The sequence below is a fragment of the Zophobas morio genome, unplaced genomic scaffold, assembly GCF_036711695.1.
Source record: "Zophobas morio isolate AGI-343-1 ecotype UQ-CSIRO unplaced genomic scaffold, CSIRO_AGI_Zmor_V1 ptg000012l, whole genome shotgun sequence".
Taxonomy (NCBI): domain Eukaryota; kingdom Metazoa; phylum Arthropoda; class Insecta; order Coleoptera; family Tenebrionidae; genus Zophobas; species Zophobas morio.
This window is the reverse complement of record NW_026972117.1, coordinates 15,299,691-15,317,196: the sequence shown is the minus strand read 5'-3', so window position 1 is coordinate 15,317,196 and position 17,506 is coordinate 15,299,691. Positions and strand designations below refer to the sequence as shown.

The 17,506-nt window shown below is 34.1% G+C and overlaps 4 protein-coding genes across 4 annotated transcripts in view; 3 read left to right on the top strand and 1 right to left on the bottom strand.

Annotated features, from left to right (window-relative positions):
* Ltl (larval translucida) overlaps positions 1-13,882 on the bottom strand; it is a 47,797-nt gene extending 33,915 nt beyond the window's left edge. Inside the window, exon 1 of the mRNA XM_064054537.1 lies at positions 13,794-13,882. The gene's annotated coding sequence lies outside the window, so the exon portion shown is untranslated. The remainder of the gene's footprint in view (positions 1-13,793) is intronic.
* A 33-nt stretch (positions 13,883-13,915) lies between these two features.
* LOC135127876 (MIP18 family protein galla-2) lies at positions 13,916-14,576 on the top strand. The gene is made up of 2 exons (XM_064054540.1): positions 13,916-14,117; positions 14,172-14,576. The coding sequence occupies exons 1-2, from the start codon at positions 13,994-13,996 to the stop codon at positions 14,525-14,527; spliced, it is 480 nt and encodes a 159-aa protein (XP_063910610.1). The 5' UTR covers positions 13,916-13,993; the 3' UTR covers positions 14,528-14,576.
* Positions 14,577-14,586: 10 nt separating this feature from the next.
* On the top strand, positions 14,587-15,325 carry LOC135127877 (transmembrane protein 234 homolog). Its single transcript, XM_064054541.1, has 4 exons — positions 14,587-14,687; positions 14,747-14,889; positions 14,949-15,108; positions 15,164-15,325. The coding sequence occupies exons 1-4, from the start codon at positions 14,672-14,674 to the stop codon at positions 15,256-15,258; spliced, it is 414 nt and encodes a 137-aa protein (XP_063910611.1). The 5' UTR covers positions 14,587-14,671; the 3' UTR covers positions 15,259-15,325.
* Positions 15,326-15,398: 73 nt separating this feature from the next.
* LOC135127874 (uncharacterized) lies at positions 15,399-17,238 on the top strand. The gene is made up of 3 exons (XM_064054538.1): positions 15,399-16,517; positions 16,568-16,667; positions 16,720-17,238. Exons 1-3 carry the CDS (start codon positions 16,006-16,008, stop codon positions 16,852-16,854), a joined length of 747 nt encoding a protein of 248 aa, XP_063910608.1. The 5' UTR covers positions 15,399-16,005; the 3' UTR covers positions 16,855-17,238.
* The last annotated feature ends 268 nt before the right edge of the window (positions 17,239-17,506 follow it).

The window sequence follows — 17,506 nt, the reverse complement described above, 5'->3', positions numbered from 1 at the left end:
GAGAAAAAACAATATATATATTAAGAAAGAAAAAAAATTCAAAACATAAGCCCCACCCACCCACCCTGTCTCAATTGTGACGCTTTTTCTTTGTTCGTTAATCAAGTGGGGCGCAGCTTAATTGCAAAATCCGTGTTTTTCTACAAGAGAAAACTATGTGTATTAAGTAAAAAAAATAAGCCCCACCCATCTGTCTGGATTTCAACTGTGACGAATTTTCCATTCGTTGTCAGACTGAGGGGTGGAGCGTAATTGCAAAATCCATATTTCCTGTTTTAAACACGTTTTAAGTTTCTTGTTACGAAAAGAAGACTACGAATATTAAGAAATACAGGTAAAATATAAGCCCCGCCCACCCACCCGATCTCAATTGTGATGATTTTCTTTATTCATCGTGAGCCAAGAGGGTGGAGCCTAAAATCTTTATTTGTCTACAAGAAATGATCATGTAAAACATATTTTTGAGTATCGTGTTGTTCAAAGAATACTATGTATATTAAGTAAAAAATAAAGTTATAACACGTGGTTTATTCCGTAAAAACTTTATTCAACAAGACACAGTATATACACTGCATAGACATAGACTGGTTACACGAGTTCTTAAAAATGGTCACTCCGCGGACGAACAGTCCTGATAACTCGTACACTCGCGAACACCCGGAGCGTTTTTCCACGGCCGGACCTGCGGGACCCCTCGGATACGCCGCTGATACTCAAGCCGACTTACTACTCGATTTGGACCTCCAAGACCCCTCGGATGCAAGGTGATACGCAAATGAGCTGTGAAGTTCGCAGATGGAAAAACTTGCCGAATCTGGCCGCTCGGGTCCTATGTAAAGGCGGCTAGAAATGCGTCGCGTGGGAGTGAAAGGGCGCACCGCCCTCTGGTAAGGGAGCGAGCGAGTACCGGGGTGCTGCGGCAGGGTAGTGGTGGTGCGTGGGCGTGACAGAGGGCGCTAGGGGTACTGATCGCGCTACAAAGTCAAAGATTAAGCTCCATCCATATCTCTGTCGATTTATCTCAATTCTCAATTCTGATGACTGATGAATTTTTCGTTAGTTGTGAGATCGCAGTTGACTTAAACAGTAAAAATTTAATATTAAAGTCGAAAAAACATTGTAACTTAGGAAAATACAGGAAAAAACTAATTCCTGAAGCTTCCAACTCGTAGTTTCTGGAATTGGAGATGCTTGTATACCACGTACAGTAATTGTTTAACAAATTAAGCAAAATATATATTGTATAAATGAGATGGACATTTTTTGACACTTTGTTTAATATACAGGTGTTTGACTCCAATTGTCAAACTGAACAGCGAATCCGTTGGTGTTGCCAACATCATTGTTTTAAAAACAAATTTCATGGCCTACTAGATGACTTGTTTTCCATCATATGAAATTACTTAACACCTAAAACCATATTATTTTGAATGTACATAATTCTTCATCGTTAAAAAATCTAGATACATACAGTATATTAAATAAAATTATTTAACGAAGAAATTTCTCTATAATTCCATTATTAATCCACGCCGTCTATGGCCTGATCATGTGTCTCTATCGATGTCCCCGGGGTATATGTATGCAACAAACTCCAGCTTTACCACAAAGATAATTGGACACGAGCGGTCCACCAGCTGCATTCTTCAAGTAGAAGATTTACGGCGAAGTGGCGCCAACATACCACTTCCTCATTTAGACCGGCGCCAAGTAGAAGAATGTACGAAATTTCTTAGAGTTTCTGTTGGTACCTCTGATAAAAGTCCCAAGTCTGACACTAATCGGTAATCAGTAATTAACTTTGTCCCAAGATGCGTCCTCGAGACGACGTACACTCATTAGCACAGACGGCCTTATCATTCTTGGGGGAATTTTGTTTGTGTGTAAATTTGAGCGACCTTGTAATTCGTGGATCTAGTTCTGCAAAAGAACCTCATGACTTTTAATGTTAATAGGTCATATCACAGCGGACTCATCGTGTTAGTTTTGATTGAAATATTTTGAATCGGCTAATCGCTGTTAGATGAGGAGCAGACGTCTCCGCTGTGATTGTGACTTTAAACACTGTTATCGCTTATCAGTGTCGAATGTTTTTAAACAAATCACCCTAAACGATCAACTTATCATTCACAAACAATTACACAGTGTAAAGAGTGCAGTAAATTTACGTAAATACATCGCTCTGGATACGTTACAAGGACCGTAAATATAAAGTCATATACTCATTAAACGGTAGCGCTCACGGTAATTTACAACACACGTTCGAAAATTCTTACATTCCCATAGCGGCCTTAAAATATTAGGAATTTTCGACGTCAACGATCGTAAACACACAAGTAAATCAATGATGCTCACGCTGGAATTCTACTTATTCACAAAATAAATTTTATGACTCGACGCGATTTTGTTCAACTTTGTCTATTAATAGATAAAAGTGACACGCTTACTCTGCGTCTCCTCTACAAATATATTTCTCTTGACATAATTATTTTAAATAAAAAAATCTATTAAGAGCGCCATTAAAAAGCCGTATGTTTGGAACGACTTTTCAAAATAAAGTTTTTCGAGAGATATTAAAGCAGGTGTGGTCGTAAATAAAATCTGGGTTTAAAAAAATATGGCTAGACGGTTTACATAAGCTTTGCGGAAATGGGACTGGCGCATCCACCATTCTTGATGTAGACGGTATCGCAAGTTCGTATTATTTTTTACAACTTGAAAACACATAATTTTTTTAAATCGCACCTTTATTCGCTGGAATGAATTAAAAGTAATGTATCACAATAAAAAAATTACCAACTTCAAAATGCTTATGGCAGCACTGAGATTCCAGTTATGACACCGTCACTTGCACTCTATAAACTCCAAAACAGGCTAGTAGTTTGTGGACTAACAAATTTAAGAAAATGTTAAATTCGAATTCAGATTCAATCAATGAAAATTTCAAAGATAATCCGCAAAAATTCAGAATCGTGAATCGCAAAATTTTAAACTTTGGACAGTATACGCAACATAACCTTGCATAACTAAATTAGTGATTACATCACAGTACAGTCAAAAAAGCGATATCAACTCAAATTAATTCTCAAAACTTTAACAAGGTCGATTCGAGTTTTCACCAAACTTACTTATTTAAAAAATTCCCCTTGTGTAAATGTCAATGTTATTTCTGATATTTTTATTATTTTGAATTTTATTACGTATTTTATTGCACACAATTTTGAATGATTAGATGAACCATAAAAAATATGAAGAGTGTAGCGATCGAACTATCCCAGTTTAAGTTTAGAGCACAGTCAAAATTACCCATACTCCTGACTTCTATTCTAGCCTGCATCCTTTGTGCAAAAGGCGCGATAAATCCTGCCAGCTCGACTAGGAACCGCGCACTCCACTTCCGCTACGTGTTTCTGTGTTATTTAACCTCAATTCCACTTAAATGTTCAATTTCTATGACTCTGATATTAAACTACAACTGACAAGTATCAAAGTTTCAAAAAGGGCACTAAACAACATTTAAATTCGCCATACACTCTTGTGACATTTTAAACAGAAAATAATTCTTATCTGAGATTAAGATTGGACATCAGACAATTTATATGATGAAAACATCAATCAACAAAATATACGAAAAAAAAAACTAGCAAAGATTTATAAAAACAAAAAAAATCTGGTGTGGAGTAAAACTTGTGCAGACAAAAATTATGTGAGGTTAGAAGCTGCAGAGCATGAAAATTTACGTCCAATTTAAATTATACAACAAAGAAAATTACTGAAGTTAAGGTTGTGAAACACTTTATCAACGATTCAAACAAAGAGTTTACATTATGTTAAATTATGCCACACTTTATCCAAATGACTGGTTACTTAAAACAATTAACTTTGGGAGTTTACATCGTGAACTGTTTACCCCAAACAAAACATATGATAAATAAACAACACAAATGTATCAGGCGTTGCGAGGAAAGCTCCTCGGTGATGTAATTATCCACCTTGCGAGATAATATGTCTCGGTGATATAGCTTTCCACGTTGCGAGATAAATGTGTCGGTGATGTGATGATGATATGATGATAATAGCGATGGTAACTGCCTAAGGAGAGAAATGTTTAAGAAATGTGTAATCCCCCCCTGTACCTCAGTCCACGATATTATGAATTCTGCCGTAATGGACTATTAGCATCCTTGTGTGAGGAATTAAGAAGTGTTATAACGTAACACTTAAGTATAGGCATCCAGAAACTTATTTATCTAAACAAATTCCTGATTAATAAATTGTGTTAGAACTAGTTAATGATTAAACTCCTAACATCAACTGTGAATTTACAAACAATAAAATAAATTTGCACAACGGGTTGGCGTCGGTCTAAAATTCGCTTTTAATTTTTTTCAGCGCGAAATTTTAATTCAAATTCGGTCACACACTATTATTACGCCAACGTTTCGAGACTGTATTTTCTCTTCTGCAGGGCTAGTAATCACTTTAAAATATTACATTTAACCATGTAACCACTAGTATAAAGATTATGGCCTGTTCAAGGGTACCATACGTGCTGCCATCTATTAATAATTCAAAAACGACAAAAGAATTATTAACACTTTTTAAGTAAGGCATACAGGCATTCATACCGAAACAAACGATCATTACACGTTTTTAAGTCTCATAATGTCAAATCAAATTAAAATTTTACTAAATTATTAAGAGTAATTATTAATAGATGGCAACACGTATGGTACCTCTTGGACAAGCCATAATCTTTATACTAGTCGGCCATGATTTAACATTGTTATTTAATAAACAAATACATGAATAAAATTGTCGTTAAAACGATTGAATGATGAGATCTCAAAATTGTCAAAAAATTTTAAACTGAAAACGAGAAAACACGGTCTCGAAACGTTGGCGTAATAATCAATATATTGTTTGGTCCTCTTTCCTCATTACTTCTGATCTAAATTAATAACAACGGTCGTGAATCTTATGAATCATAATTTTTAACTTTATACTTGCCAAGATAAGACTGATTTTGCCAAATGATATATCTTCTACCCTTCATATTCTTACGGTGTATGTCATTTGCCAAACTCGGCCTTATTTTAGCAGGTACTAGCCCCGCCCACCCGCCCGTTCTTTTCGTAGAGGGTATACCTCATTTTCTAAAGTCACTCTTATCTTAGCAGGTACTAACCCGGCCCACCCGCCCTATCTTTTCTTAGAGGGTATCTCATTTGCCAAAATCAGTCTTATCTTGGCAGCTAGTAGCCCCGCCCACCCACCCTTTCTTTTCAGAGGGTATGTCATATGCCAAAATCAGTTTTATCTTAGCAGTTACTATCCCCGCCCACTCACTCTCCTTTCTTGAAATGACTTTATTTTTTTCTTAAGATACATAGTATTCTTTGAACACGATACTCAAAAACATGTTTTTAATGTCTGTTTTTACAGAAATAAGGATTTTGCAGTTACATTCCGCCTTGTTGGCTCACGACGAATAAAAAAAATCATCACAATTGAGATAGGGTGGGTGGGCGGGGCTTATATTTTGCCTTTTTTTCTTAATATACATGGCCATCTTTTCATAACAAAAATTCCATTTGACAACAATGTTTGCCTGATATAAAGCGAAGGTACAAATCAGCAAAAATCGAGTAAGCAGTTAAAAATGTTTGACGTATCAAAAATTGTCAAGGTTTTCAAAACCCTTCATTTTCTTAAAGTATGCCATTTGCCAAAATCGGTCTTATTTTAGCAGGTACTAGCCCTGCCCACCCCCCACCCCCTCTCTTTTCTTAGAGTGTATGTTATTTGCCAAAATCAGTTTTATCTTAGCAGTTACTATACCCGCCCGCCCATCCTCTCTTTTCTTAAAATGGCTTCATTTTTTTCTTAAAATACATAGTATTCTCTGAACAACACGATACTCAAAAACATGTTTTTAATTTCTCTGAGAGAAATAAGGATTTTGCAGGTACATTCCGCCTTGTTGGCTCACCACGAACAAAAAAAATCATCACAATTGAGATAGACTGGGTGGGCGGGGCTTATATTTTGCCCTTTTTTCTTAATATACATGGCCATCTTTTCATAACAAAAATTCCATTTGACAACGATACTTGCCTCACATAAAGCGAAGGTATAAATCAGCAAAAATCGAGTAAGCAGTTAAAAATGTTTGACGTATCAAAAATTGTCAAAGTTTTCAAAACCCTTCATTTCTTAGAGTATGTCATTTCCCAAAATCGGTCTTATTTTAGAAGGTACTAGCCCCGCCCAGCCGCCCTCTCTTTTCGTAGAGGGTACCTCATTTGCCAAAATCACTTTCTTATCTTAGTAGGTACTAGCCCCGCCCACCCACCCTTTCTTTTCTTAGAGAGTATGTCATTTGCCAAAATCAGTTTTATCTTAGCAATTACTATGCCCGCCCACCCACCCTCTCCTTTCTTAATAAAAAAAATCATCACAATTGAGATAGGGTGGGTGGGCGGGGCTTATATTTTGCCTTTTTTTTCTTAATATACAAGGCCATCTTTTCATAACAAAAATTCCATTTAACAACAATGTTTGTCTGGTATAAATCGAAGTAAGCGGTTAAAAATGTTTGACGTATCAAAAATTGTCAAAGTTTTCAAAACCCTTGATTTTCTTAGAGTATGTCATTTGCCAAAATCGATCTTACTTTATCAGGTACTAGCCCCGCCCACCCGCCCTTTCTTTTCTTAGAGGGTATCTCATTTGCCAAAATCAGTCTTATCTTGGCAGTTACTATGCCCGCTCACCCACCCTCTCCTTTCTTAAAATGGTTTTATTTTTTCCTTAAAATACATAGTATTTTTTGAAGAACGCGATACTCAAAAACAAGTTTTTAATTTCTCTGAGAGAAATAAAGATTTTACAGTTAAGTTCCGCCTTCTTGGCTCACGACAAATAAAAAAAATCATCACAATTGAGATAGGGTGGGTGGGCGGGGCTTATATTTTGCCTTTATTTCTTAATATACATACCCATATTTTCATAACAAAAATTTCATTAGACAACAATGTTTGCTTGATATAAAGCGAAAGTACAAATCAGCAAAAATCGAGTAAGCAGTTAAAAATGTTTGACATATCAAAAATTGTCAAAGTTTTCAAAACCCTTCATTTTCTTAGAGTATGCCATTTGAGTATTTCATTTGCCAAAATCAGTTTTATCTTAGCAGTTACTATCCTCGCCCACCAACGCTCTTGTCTTAAAATGGCTTTATTTTTTTCTTAAAATACATAGTATTTTTTTAACAACACGATACTCAAAAACATGTTTTTAATTTCCCTTATATTTTGCCTTTTTTTCTTAATATACATAGCCATCTTTTCATAACAAATTTTTAACTTAATTCAGTATTTCAACCACTATAAAACCGAACGTTTTTAGTTTGTCGCACTCATCTGTTCACACCTTCCAAAAAATTGATGACGTCATTTTAAAATTTTGTTACGTCAATCTAATTTGAAGTTTACAGTATAACATTATTATCTGTGGTTTAATAATAAAATCCAGGGCAGTTCTATTTATCGACTTGATAAAAATTAAGGTTAGTTACACTGCCCTGCTTGGGCTTTTTGTTCATATAGTTGACAGACATGAGACTAAATTAAATTTGTGGCGGCACAATAATACGTAGTAGTAAGCGAGAAAAGATAAGCTCCTCCGTAGTCTAGTGGTAAGGGCACCCGCCCGGCAAGCGGTAAACGTGCGGTTCGATTCCCACCGCAGAAGCAACATTTTTCTTCGCTTACCTACAAATTAAATTAACTAAAATTAAGTGGCTGACTTTAACTTGGTGTTTTTTACGTAGAAAAATACAAAATTTCATTTAACGATATTTCTTGCCCAAATCTTGTACTAAAAATTGCATTGTGTCAAACGGGCTTTAGAAAAAGAGAAGTTACAATCACACTGCCAAAAATATAAATGTGTGACCTTGTAACGGTTAATACAACTTGAACCAAGTAATATATAATTTTCCCAAAATTGTGAGACCATAAGTGTATTTTTTATAATTTGTCTAAAATAAGCTTCAAGATAAGATCATAGTACTGTTTTTAAGTCACTACACTATAATTAATTTCTAATTTAGTTTGTCAAAGCAACAGTAATAGTAGTAATAATACCTTTACAGTTTTTTTTAATCATATTTTTGGCAGGTAATTTAGGGTTCAGTGAAGATGAAACAGCCTGTAGATGTGAGATTTTGCATAATAGTGTATGTAAATTTTCTGTCGATTTGTGGTTGGCGCTAAAAAGTGAATCTCCTTTGTTTGTGGTACAAAGTAGCCAAATCGTGAACCGTTCCGCATGATCATACTCTTGTTCGGTTTGTAGAGGCCCAGTGGCCTAGGTCAGTGGCACTCGAGGCCGTTTGCGACGCAGTATAATTCCGTGGAACCGGTCCCAAATATGCATAAAAAGAGTGTCGTGCATCACAAGCCATAAATTTAATATGGAACGTGTTCGAAATTCCAAAAATTCCAAATCAACAACCGACCAGATAAATATAATAACATGTTACCAAATTTATAAGGCTTTCGTTTATTTTTACCCGGTTCAGACCCACGCAATTCGTGAGTGTCCCCCTCGGTGTAACAGTCGACTTCGGCATCCGAAATATGCTAGCAAAAAGTCGAAAATCGGTGCAGTTTTTTCAGCGCCCTCTGGCGACGCCGCGGACCGAAAATCGCGCGACCCTTAGCAGTGTATTTTCTCGGCGATAATCGCAGACGTCAGAAATTAATTAACAAATTGCTCAACAAACCGGCTCGATCTGAATAATTTTACGACCGTTTTATTGCTAGTTTTAAATATTCAATTATCTCCGTTTATCAATCAAAAAACATCAACATGTTGTATGCCATCAGACCCATAAAATCATAGCTGGCACCAAAAAACCCCTAAAATTTAATTTATGATATTTTTCGTATCGGGTCAGAGGGTATCGCCCAAAACGAAGCTGGGGGTTCGGTATATCCGGTGATGACGAGTGGCGCCTCAGTGGCGTCCGTCAACTCGATGACCAAAAAAAGACAATTTTCTGGTCTCGATGTTGATTGATAGTTTTATAATCTAGATAACGGCGTTGTGGAGACGTCAAGAACCCTGATTTAGGTATAGCAGCATTCTTATGACACAATCTTCGAGCCTGACGCCGGCGCCTGAATATTTCTACACACTTTTATTTTTATTTACATATTGATATATTAATTGCCCCGTGCTGCCGCTCATAAACAACATAAAAAAGACAGTTTAGTGCTGGCGGAATGTTGACACGTCGGATTTTATTGACTCAGTGTGGACAGGATTAGCGCAAGCCAGTAAAATCACTTTAAGACACTTTACTTAGTATCGATATTGCGAGATTTTTTGCAAAAAAAAAACTTTCTACGATGTTATTATTGCCTGTTTTTAACATTTACTATTATCAGAGAACAGAAAAAAATCTGATGATATTACCAATGTTTCTTGTTTTTTTTTGCTTAAATTTGCAATTTGTTATATGTATTATAAAATCACAAAAAAAATTACGTGCCACCTAGTACTTCCTTATAAAATCTATATCTGAGCTTCTTTCTTTCCACAAAAAAGATTCCAAGTGTTATTCTAGGAGTATAATCATGTTAAGGTATTTTTTATATAAAAAAAATGTAAACAATAACACCTGTTAATCTTAAATTTAAAATGTGTTTAAAAGTTCCTGCAAGAAATATTAAAATACAGTGGATCGAAAATAAAATAGATTAAAGTTGGCGTTGCGTGTCAAGCTGTCAAGATTTGGGTGTTACTACTGTCCTCAGTTTGAATTAAATGAGTGCCAACATAACCTTTAATTAATTACTAAGTATTGGTACATCATATGAATACATACATTACGGTCAAATAAAGCGTCAAATAGCGGCAATACCAACATCATATTTTAAAAATAAATTTCATGGCCTACCAGACGTCTTTTTTTCAATCATTGGTCGTCTAAATAATTACTGCATTTTTAATTGTTCAGTTTATTTAAGTCTATAATTATTTTTTCAGTTAAATTGGGTTGACATTTTTTAAATTTCTTCAAAAACTGCCTTTACACTTTACCACCCAAAGGTCAAATTAAATTTTATTGCTCGTGAAGAGTTGTCAATAATAATTATGATTACATTGCTGCCTATATAATTTTTCAAATTCCTATTAATTTTCAAAGAAGTCCAAAGTATCACCAGTGAGGCCAACATGGCGACATTTTGACAATTTATAAACTTGTCGCTGACGTTGTAAGATAAATTAAGCTCCAGGCCCCCTTGGCTCACGACGAATAAAAAAATCATCCGAATTAATATAGGTCGGGTGGGTGGGGCTTATATTTTACCTTTTTTTTTCTTAATATACATAGCCATCTTTTCACAACAACAAACTTAAAAAATTGTTAGAATGGTACATTTTTGCAAGGAAATATGGATTTTACAATCATGGGGCGGAGCCTAATTGTAAAATCGATATTTCCTTATACAAATTTTCCATGGATTTTTCAAAATTTCCTTTTTTAAAATTGTTCTATTTTTCAAGTTTTGATTTCTCGATTTGTCGAACTCAGATTTTTCGATGTTTTCATTGTTCAATTTGTCGATTTCTCGATTCTCTGATTTTTCGGTTTCTCGTTATCTCAATTTTTAAATTTTTCCATGTCTTGATTTTTGGCCTTTACGGTTTTTCGATTTTTTGATTTGTCATGAGTTCTTCCTATTTTTCAATCTTTCAAATTTTGACGATGCTAAATTTTCAGATTTCCGATTTCTCAATTAATGTATATTATATTATCGAAGATTCGATTTTTGAGTTTTTTAATTCTTGGATTTTTCGACTTTGCTTTTTTGGTTTTTCGATTTTTCAATTTCCAATTTTTAAATTTTTCAATTTTTGGATATTTCATTTAGTTTTGGGATTTCCCAATATTTTGATTCTTCGACTTTTCGATTTTTCGACTGCTGGATTTTTCGATTTTTTATTTTTTGGATTTTCTCTTTTTCGATTCTTAAACTTTAGATTTTTTAATTTTTGGACTGTTTTATATTGCGATTTCTCAATTTTTCGACTTTCCGATATTTTAATTTTTCAATTTTTAAAATACTAGATTTTTCAATTTCTCAAGTTTTCAGTTCTTTATACTTTAATTTTTGAATTTTCCGGTTTTTTAAATTTTCGATTTTTCAATTTTTTGAGATCTCGATTTAACGAGATTCGGATGTTTCTTTGATTGCGTAATTTCTCGCTCTATCAATTTTTCCATTTTTAAATTTTCGATTTTACTTTTGGTTTCTGAATTTTTTGATTTTTCGATTTCTCCACCTTTCGACTTCTCGACTTTTCGACTCTTCGATTTCTCGATATTTTCATTTTTCGATTTCTCGATGTCTCAGATTTTAAATTTTCGATGTTTCGATTTTTGAATTATCCGATTTTTTAATTTTCGCATTTAAATATTTTTTTTTAATTTTTTGATGTTTCGATTTCTCCACTTTCAATTTTACGATATTTTAATTTTTTATTGCTTTAAATTTTAGATTTTTCAGTTCTTCAATATTTTTCAATTTTTCAAATTTTGACGTTTCTGAATTTTCAATTTTCCGATTTCTCAATTAATCTATTTTGATTTTCCCAAGGTTTCGATTTTTCAGTTCTTCAATTCTTGAATTTTTCGATTTCTTCAGGTTTTTGATTTTTCAATTTTTCGATTTTTTAAGTTTTCCAATTTTTTAACTTCCCAATTTTTGGATATTTCGTTCAACCCTATGATTTTTCAGTTTTTCGATTCTTCAATTTTTCCTCTATTTCTTTAATTTTTTCATACTTATTTCAGTTTTGTAGTATTTCGACTTTTCGATTTTTCGAGTTCTGGATTTTTCGATTGCTCGACTTTTTACTCTTTCGTTTTTTAAACTTTGCATTTTTCGATTTTTCGGCTGTTTTATACTTCGATTTCTCAAATTTTCAACGTTTCCTCGAGTTTTCAGTTCTTCTATATTTAAATTGTCTCAGTTTTCCGAATTTTTGAATTTTCGATGTTTCAAATTTCCCTTTTTTAAAAGTTTTCGATTTTAAATTTTTTGGATTTCTCGATTTGTCGAATTCAGATGTTTCGATGTTTTGATTGTTTAATTTCTCAATTTATCAATTTTTCAGTTTCTAACTTTTCTTCTCGGCTTTCCATTCGTCGATTTCTCGATCCTCTGACTTTTCGATTTTTCGATGTCTCAGTTTCTGAATATTTCTATGTTTACACTAAGTCTATAATTATTTCAGTTAAATTAGGTTGCCATTTTTTAAATTTCTTCAAAAACTGCCTTTACACTTTACCACTCAAAGGTCAAATTAAATTTTATTGCTGGTGAAGAGTTGTCAATAATAATTATGATTACACTGCTGCCTATATAGATTTTTTTAAACCCTATTAATTTTCAAAGAAGTCCAAAGTGTCACCAGTGAGGCCAACATGGCGACATTTTGACAATTTATAAACTTGTCGCTGACGTTGCAGTTCGCCGTTAACTTGCCACTGGAAGATAAATTAAGCTCCTCCCCCTTGGCTCACGACGAATAAAAAATCATCAGAATTGAGATAGGGCAGATGGGTGGGGCTTATATTTTGTCTTTTTTCCTTAATATGTGTAGACTTATTTCGACAACAAGGAAAACAATAAACTTAAAAGATGTCTAAAATGGTAAATTTTTGTAGTGATCAACTTAAATCCTCCAGTTTTCTTCTATAACCCCATTAAACGGCAAAAGTTGAACATCAAAGTTCCTATCAACGGCAACTTGGCAACAGAGTTTATTATTTTGCCATCTGCCACTCAAAACTCCGGCCAAACGTTCTCTGTTTCCAGATTTTTTTTGATGATTTTAAAAAATAGAAACATAATATTGGAATAAAGTTATTTAATATATAATTTTTTTTACGGAACACAGTAAACGTAGAAACTCGGTGTAATATCAAGCACTGGTACAGTCCTCGCATCACGAGTTAAGTAGAATTGCGGCTCTCCGTTCAATTCGCTCTTCGTATTTACGCTGCCATGGGCAATTTGAATTAATTTTATCCATTAAACAGTACAGAACCAACGAAAATTTTTCTGTTCGTCAGAAACAACAAATAACAGTAAATCAATAATAATTTTACCCTTACGCGTACGGATTGCCGTAAAAAAATTAAGAATTAAATTTTTCTTCAAACATGTATAACCCGTTTTTTTCAATTTTGGTAGTACGTACATATTTATATTAACTAATATCTGCACAATAGTACAAACCGACTTTGTAAAGAAACCAAGTATACACTAAAGCATCTGACGTCTGACGTATTTATATATTGTGTTATACATAAGTATAAAGTTGGTTGCCGACCTCCTCGACTAAACTTATTTGTGTTTTTAGCATCAAAAAATTGACTTATTGGAGGCGAATTAAGAGGTTTAATTGCAATTAATCCTTAAATTTGAGAACCCGATTGGTTAAACTTGCATTACTTGATTGGTTAATTGAGTGATGTAAATAATGTTTGTAAACGGTCTAAACATAATAAAATTAGAAAGTTAGTGCGTGCTGTAAATGTCTTGCTGATAAAAATGTTTCCATTGGAGGATTATCACTTATCAGTGAATAAGAAAGTACAGATTACTTTAACCTGGGAATCACCGAAAATAACCACTTTTGTCAGCACAGAAAACGAAAAATCGAAATACTCCAATTAAAATTAATAATAATTGATAAGTACTACGTACCCTTAACTCCATCACAATTCATAATACAGTTTTTGTGTTTGAATTAACCTTTCAATCACACAGCAATTACATCTCGATGACAATGATGACGAACTGTCACTTTTTTTGAATCGTCAAGTTGGTATTCGTTTACAACAACGACAACCTGACAACACAACAATCAACCATGTAAATAGTAAATAGCAATAATAAAATCAACCATGAAGCTAGATCAACTCGAAAACGAGAACCCCAATATTTACAGCAAAACCGACGACCGAATCGCAACAGCCGAAGAGGAAGATGACAACATTGTGGACGAATTTGACCCTAGAGAAATTTTCGGTGAGTAAACATAACCTCACAAATTAAAATTGTGTCAACGAAAACGATCCCCAGATCTGATCCGCACCATAAACGACCCAGAACATCCCCTCACGTTGGAAGAACTTCACGTGGTGCAAGAAGACCTGATCGAAGTAGACAATGGCAAAAACACGATTTTCGTCAATTTCACCCCAACCATCCCACACTGTAGTATGGCAACTCTGATCGGTCTTTCCATTCGAGTGAAATTACTCAGGTGTCTACCAGCCAGGTTTAAAGTAAAAGTGGAGGTTACGAAAGGAACGCACAACGCTGAAAACGCCGTGAATAAACAGTTAGCTGACAAGGAAAGAGTGGCTGCTGCCTTGGAAAATTCCCATTTAATTCAAGTTATAAATCAGTGTATAGCTAATAGGCGTAAAGCTTAATTGTTTTGTTGAGTTTGATCGTGTATAAAATAAATAGGGTAGGCGAGTATTCCAATTTTTTTTATTTGGTTGGTACAAGATAAAAGAACGTTTATATTGACAGATAAAAATGTGAGGTTATAAAGAACTATTTTTTGGGTCAAAATGATTTTCGAAACAGGTAAACGGCGTAAAACTACTTTTTAATTATACAGTGTTTGGTATTTATCCCTCTTACAGCATGTTTGATTGGTGTGGCCATGTTGTGGGGCGGGACTAACCCACTGTTGAAGAAAAATTCAAAAGATATAACGAAAATCAAGGAAAATTCTAAAGTTAAACAGTTTTTGTTAGAAGTTAAATATCTAGCAACTAACACCAAGGCCAGTATTTATGATTAATGACTCCTGATTTACTGACTGAATATGGACTCATGTTATAGTATTTGGTACCAATGGCCCTAAATCAAACTGGATCTGTTGTTTATTTTCTTACACTACAAAATGCCGATTTGTCGTTGTCTGTCCCAGTGGCAAATTCCCTCACTTTTGTTTTTACTGCTGTTTCAGGTTGGATTTTAGGAGAACAATTACCTAAAAAGAGTAAGTTGTTGAACTTTGTCTTGAAAAGTGGGGACTGAATTTTATTTCATTCCAGACACTATGTTAGGAGTAATTTTGGTGTTACTAGGAACGACCTTGTGTTGTTATGACAATTATCTACGGAGTTTTCAAGATAAAATAATTAATTAGTGGTTGTAAAATAGGAAAATTCCAAAGTCCTGTGATATTAAATAAATAAATATTATTATTATTAGTAGCTGAAAAAATTGTCCGTTGAGTTGAAAAATGACCTGTAATCCAATAATTCTGACTGTACAGAAACTAACTTTCAGGGAGTTGTGATTAAACAAGTTCCAAACTTATATAGAACTTTCATATGTATAACAACCACTCATAAAATGTCATCAACGTTGAACAGCAATCTTCCAGAATTCCTAATCCAACAAAAACCTCATTTTAAGTACGTAATTGGTAAAAACTCGGTTATTAGGCTAACGATAAAGCTACAAACTTTCGGAAATTATAGAGTAATATATAATACTCAGAACATCGTTTTTTTCAAGTTCAGTACTAGGCCAGAACATCATGGTTCTGTTAGATCTTGAAGGTGAATTTACACTATACAAAGGTGGCGCTTAATTTTATAGCAACAGATCCTGAGTTTTAAAAATCCGTTTCAGTATTTCCGGAAGACCCGTTACAGTTTTTATATAACTCCACAATGGGACTAATTCGTTTCAAAATTATTAGAATCGCTTCTTTAATCACATTCGTCATTCATGCCATTATTAGTTTCCTATATTTGGTTGAACTGGTGATGACATTCGACTCAACTTTGCTCACAAGCTACGGACCGATGATTTTTATTTTTGGAAATGTGTTATTACCTGTCTGTGGTATTGTATAATTTTTATCAAAAAATATTTTTAGGGGTTTATGGGTCTAGCCGTTATCTTCTACATAGAACACACAATCAGGGTGTTATTGGGTCAAACGATTGGACATTTGTGGGAATTCGATACCCAGTCACCGTTATACAAACGCATTTCCAAAGAAGCAAAGACATTTTTAGCTGCAGTTCATTTGAATAATTTCATAATGGCGTTGATGATGTTTTTTGATTTTCCAATAGGGGGTAATAACACTAATATTTATTACGCGAAATATTTCTTTGATAGAGTTTTACCAAATTACACTACGTATTTGTGCTACTTGTACTACGCAACTTTTCCTCTTTTGGGATATATGATGGTAATCAACCCCAATTTAATGTTGTATATAACGTCTCAGTTGAAATTCCAAGTGTACTATTTAAACGACTTGTTGATGAATATCGGTGCTACGTACCAAAATAACGACGATTATGATTTAATACGAAACGAAAATTATCAAAAAGAGGTTTCCATTCAACTTTCACGTTGTGTACAGAGACACTGGATTCTTAAATAGTACGTCGGACGGTAGCCTTAACTTCCACAAATATATTTTTTTGTTGTAGTTGGGAGAAAAAATTCAATGAAACAATTTACATGCCATTGATTATCCTCATGGGCTTATCAATAATGGCCTTCATTAGTTTGTTCTTTGGTATTATTGTGGTATTTTTATAATTATCAGACTTGTGTCTGTTATCAAATTTCTGTCTTCCAGGAACGCCAAGAAACGTATCTTCTTAGAGTTGGTTCTTCACTAGTCTTTGCTTGTATTACGACTTTCTTTGCGGTTGCTTCGGGGCAGCTTCTAACGAATGAAGTTTATTCTTTCATTATTTTTTTTTTAAACTAATGTGTTGATTTTTCTTTTTAGTCTGCGAATATTCTAACTAGTGCAGCTAACTGTCGTTGGACTTCGTGGAATTGTTCAAATCGGAGGACTTTGTTAATTTTTATGATAAACGCCCAAGAACCGTTCATTATCGGGACCCCTTTTTTTCTTTGTGAATACCCCTTCATTATCTCAGTAAGTTTTCATTCGTCTTGATAGTATGAGAAAAAATGTGTTGCAGGCCGGCAAGTTTATTTCTTCAATGTGTGGATTTTTTCTCCAGATAGCTAAAATGAGGGAGGCTGAAATGTTAGCAAATACAGTTTCTGATTCGCCTGAAAGCAATTGAATATTATGTAAAAACGTGTTAAATTATCGACAATATATATTTTTTGTGGTTAACAATATTTTATTTGAAAAAAAAACTGCAGCGCGAAATCACATTTGAATAATTTGAATTTGAAAAAAATTCAATCAAGAAAAACGTTAGTGCTTTTTGGGTGGTTGGTAGCTCTCCTAGGGAATTTTCTGTTGAGAGGGTTGGTAGAAGTTGATTTAGTTGTAGAGGGGTGAGAGGCGTCACTTTTGGTTTGTTTGTTGTGAGTGAAACCACGTGGTGAGTCAGCTAGGTTAAGTTTAATTTTTAGTTTTAATTAATTAATCGTACCGATTG

Bases quoted from the DNA above. Each gene is read 5' to 3' on its own strand.
- LOC135127876 (XM_064054540.1), top strand. From the start codon at position 13,994: ATGAAGCTAGATCAACTCGAAAACGAGAACCCCAATATTTACAGCAAA. The intron at 14,118-14,171 runs GTGAGTAAACAT...AACGATCCCCAG, and splicing joins TGACCCTAGAGAAATTTTCG to ATCTGATCCGCACCATAAAC.
- LOC135127877 (XM_064054541.1), top strand. The intron at 14,890-14,948 runs GCCAGTATTTAT...CTCATGTTATAG, and splicing joins ATCTAGCAACTAACACCAAG to TATTTGGTACCAATGGCCCT. The intron at 15,109-15,163 runs GTAAGTTGTTGA...ATTTCATTCCAG, and splicing joins AGAACAATTACCTAAAAAGA to ACACTATGTTAGGAGTAATT.
- LOC135127874 (XM_064054538.1), top strand. From the start codon at position 16,006: ATGGGTCTAGCCGTTATCTTCTACATAGAACACACAATCAGGGTGTTA. The intron at 16,518-16,567 runs GTACGTCGGACG...TTTTTGTTGTAG, and splicing joins AGACACTGGATTCTTAAATA to TTGGGAGAAAAAATTCAATG. The intron at 16,668-16,719 runs GTATTTTTATAA...TCTGTCTTCCAG, and splicing joins TGTTCTTTGGTATTATTGTG to GAACGCCAAGAAACGTATCT.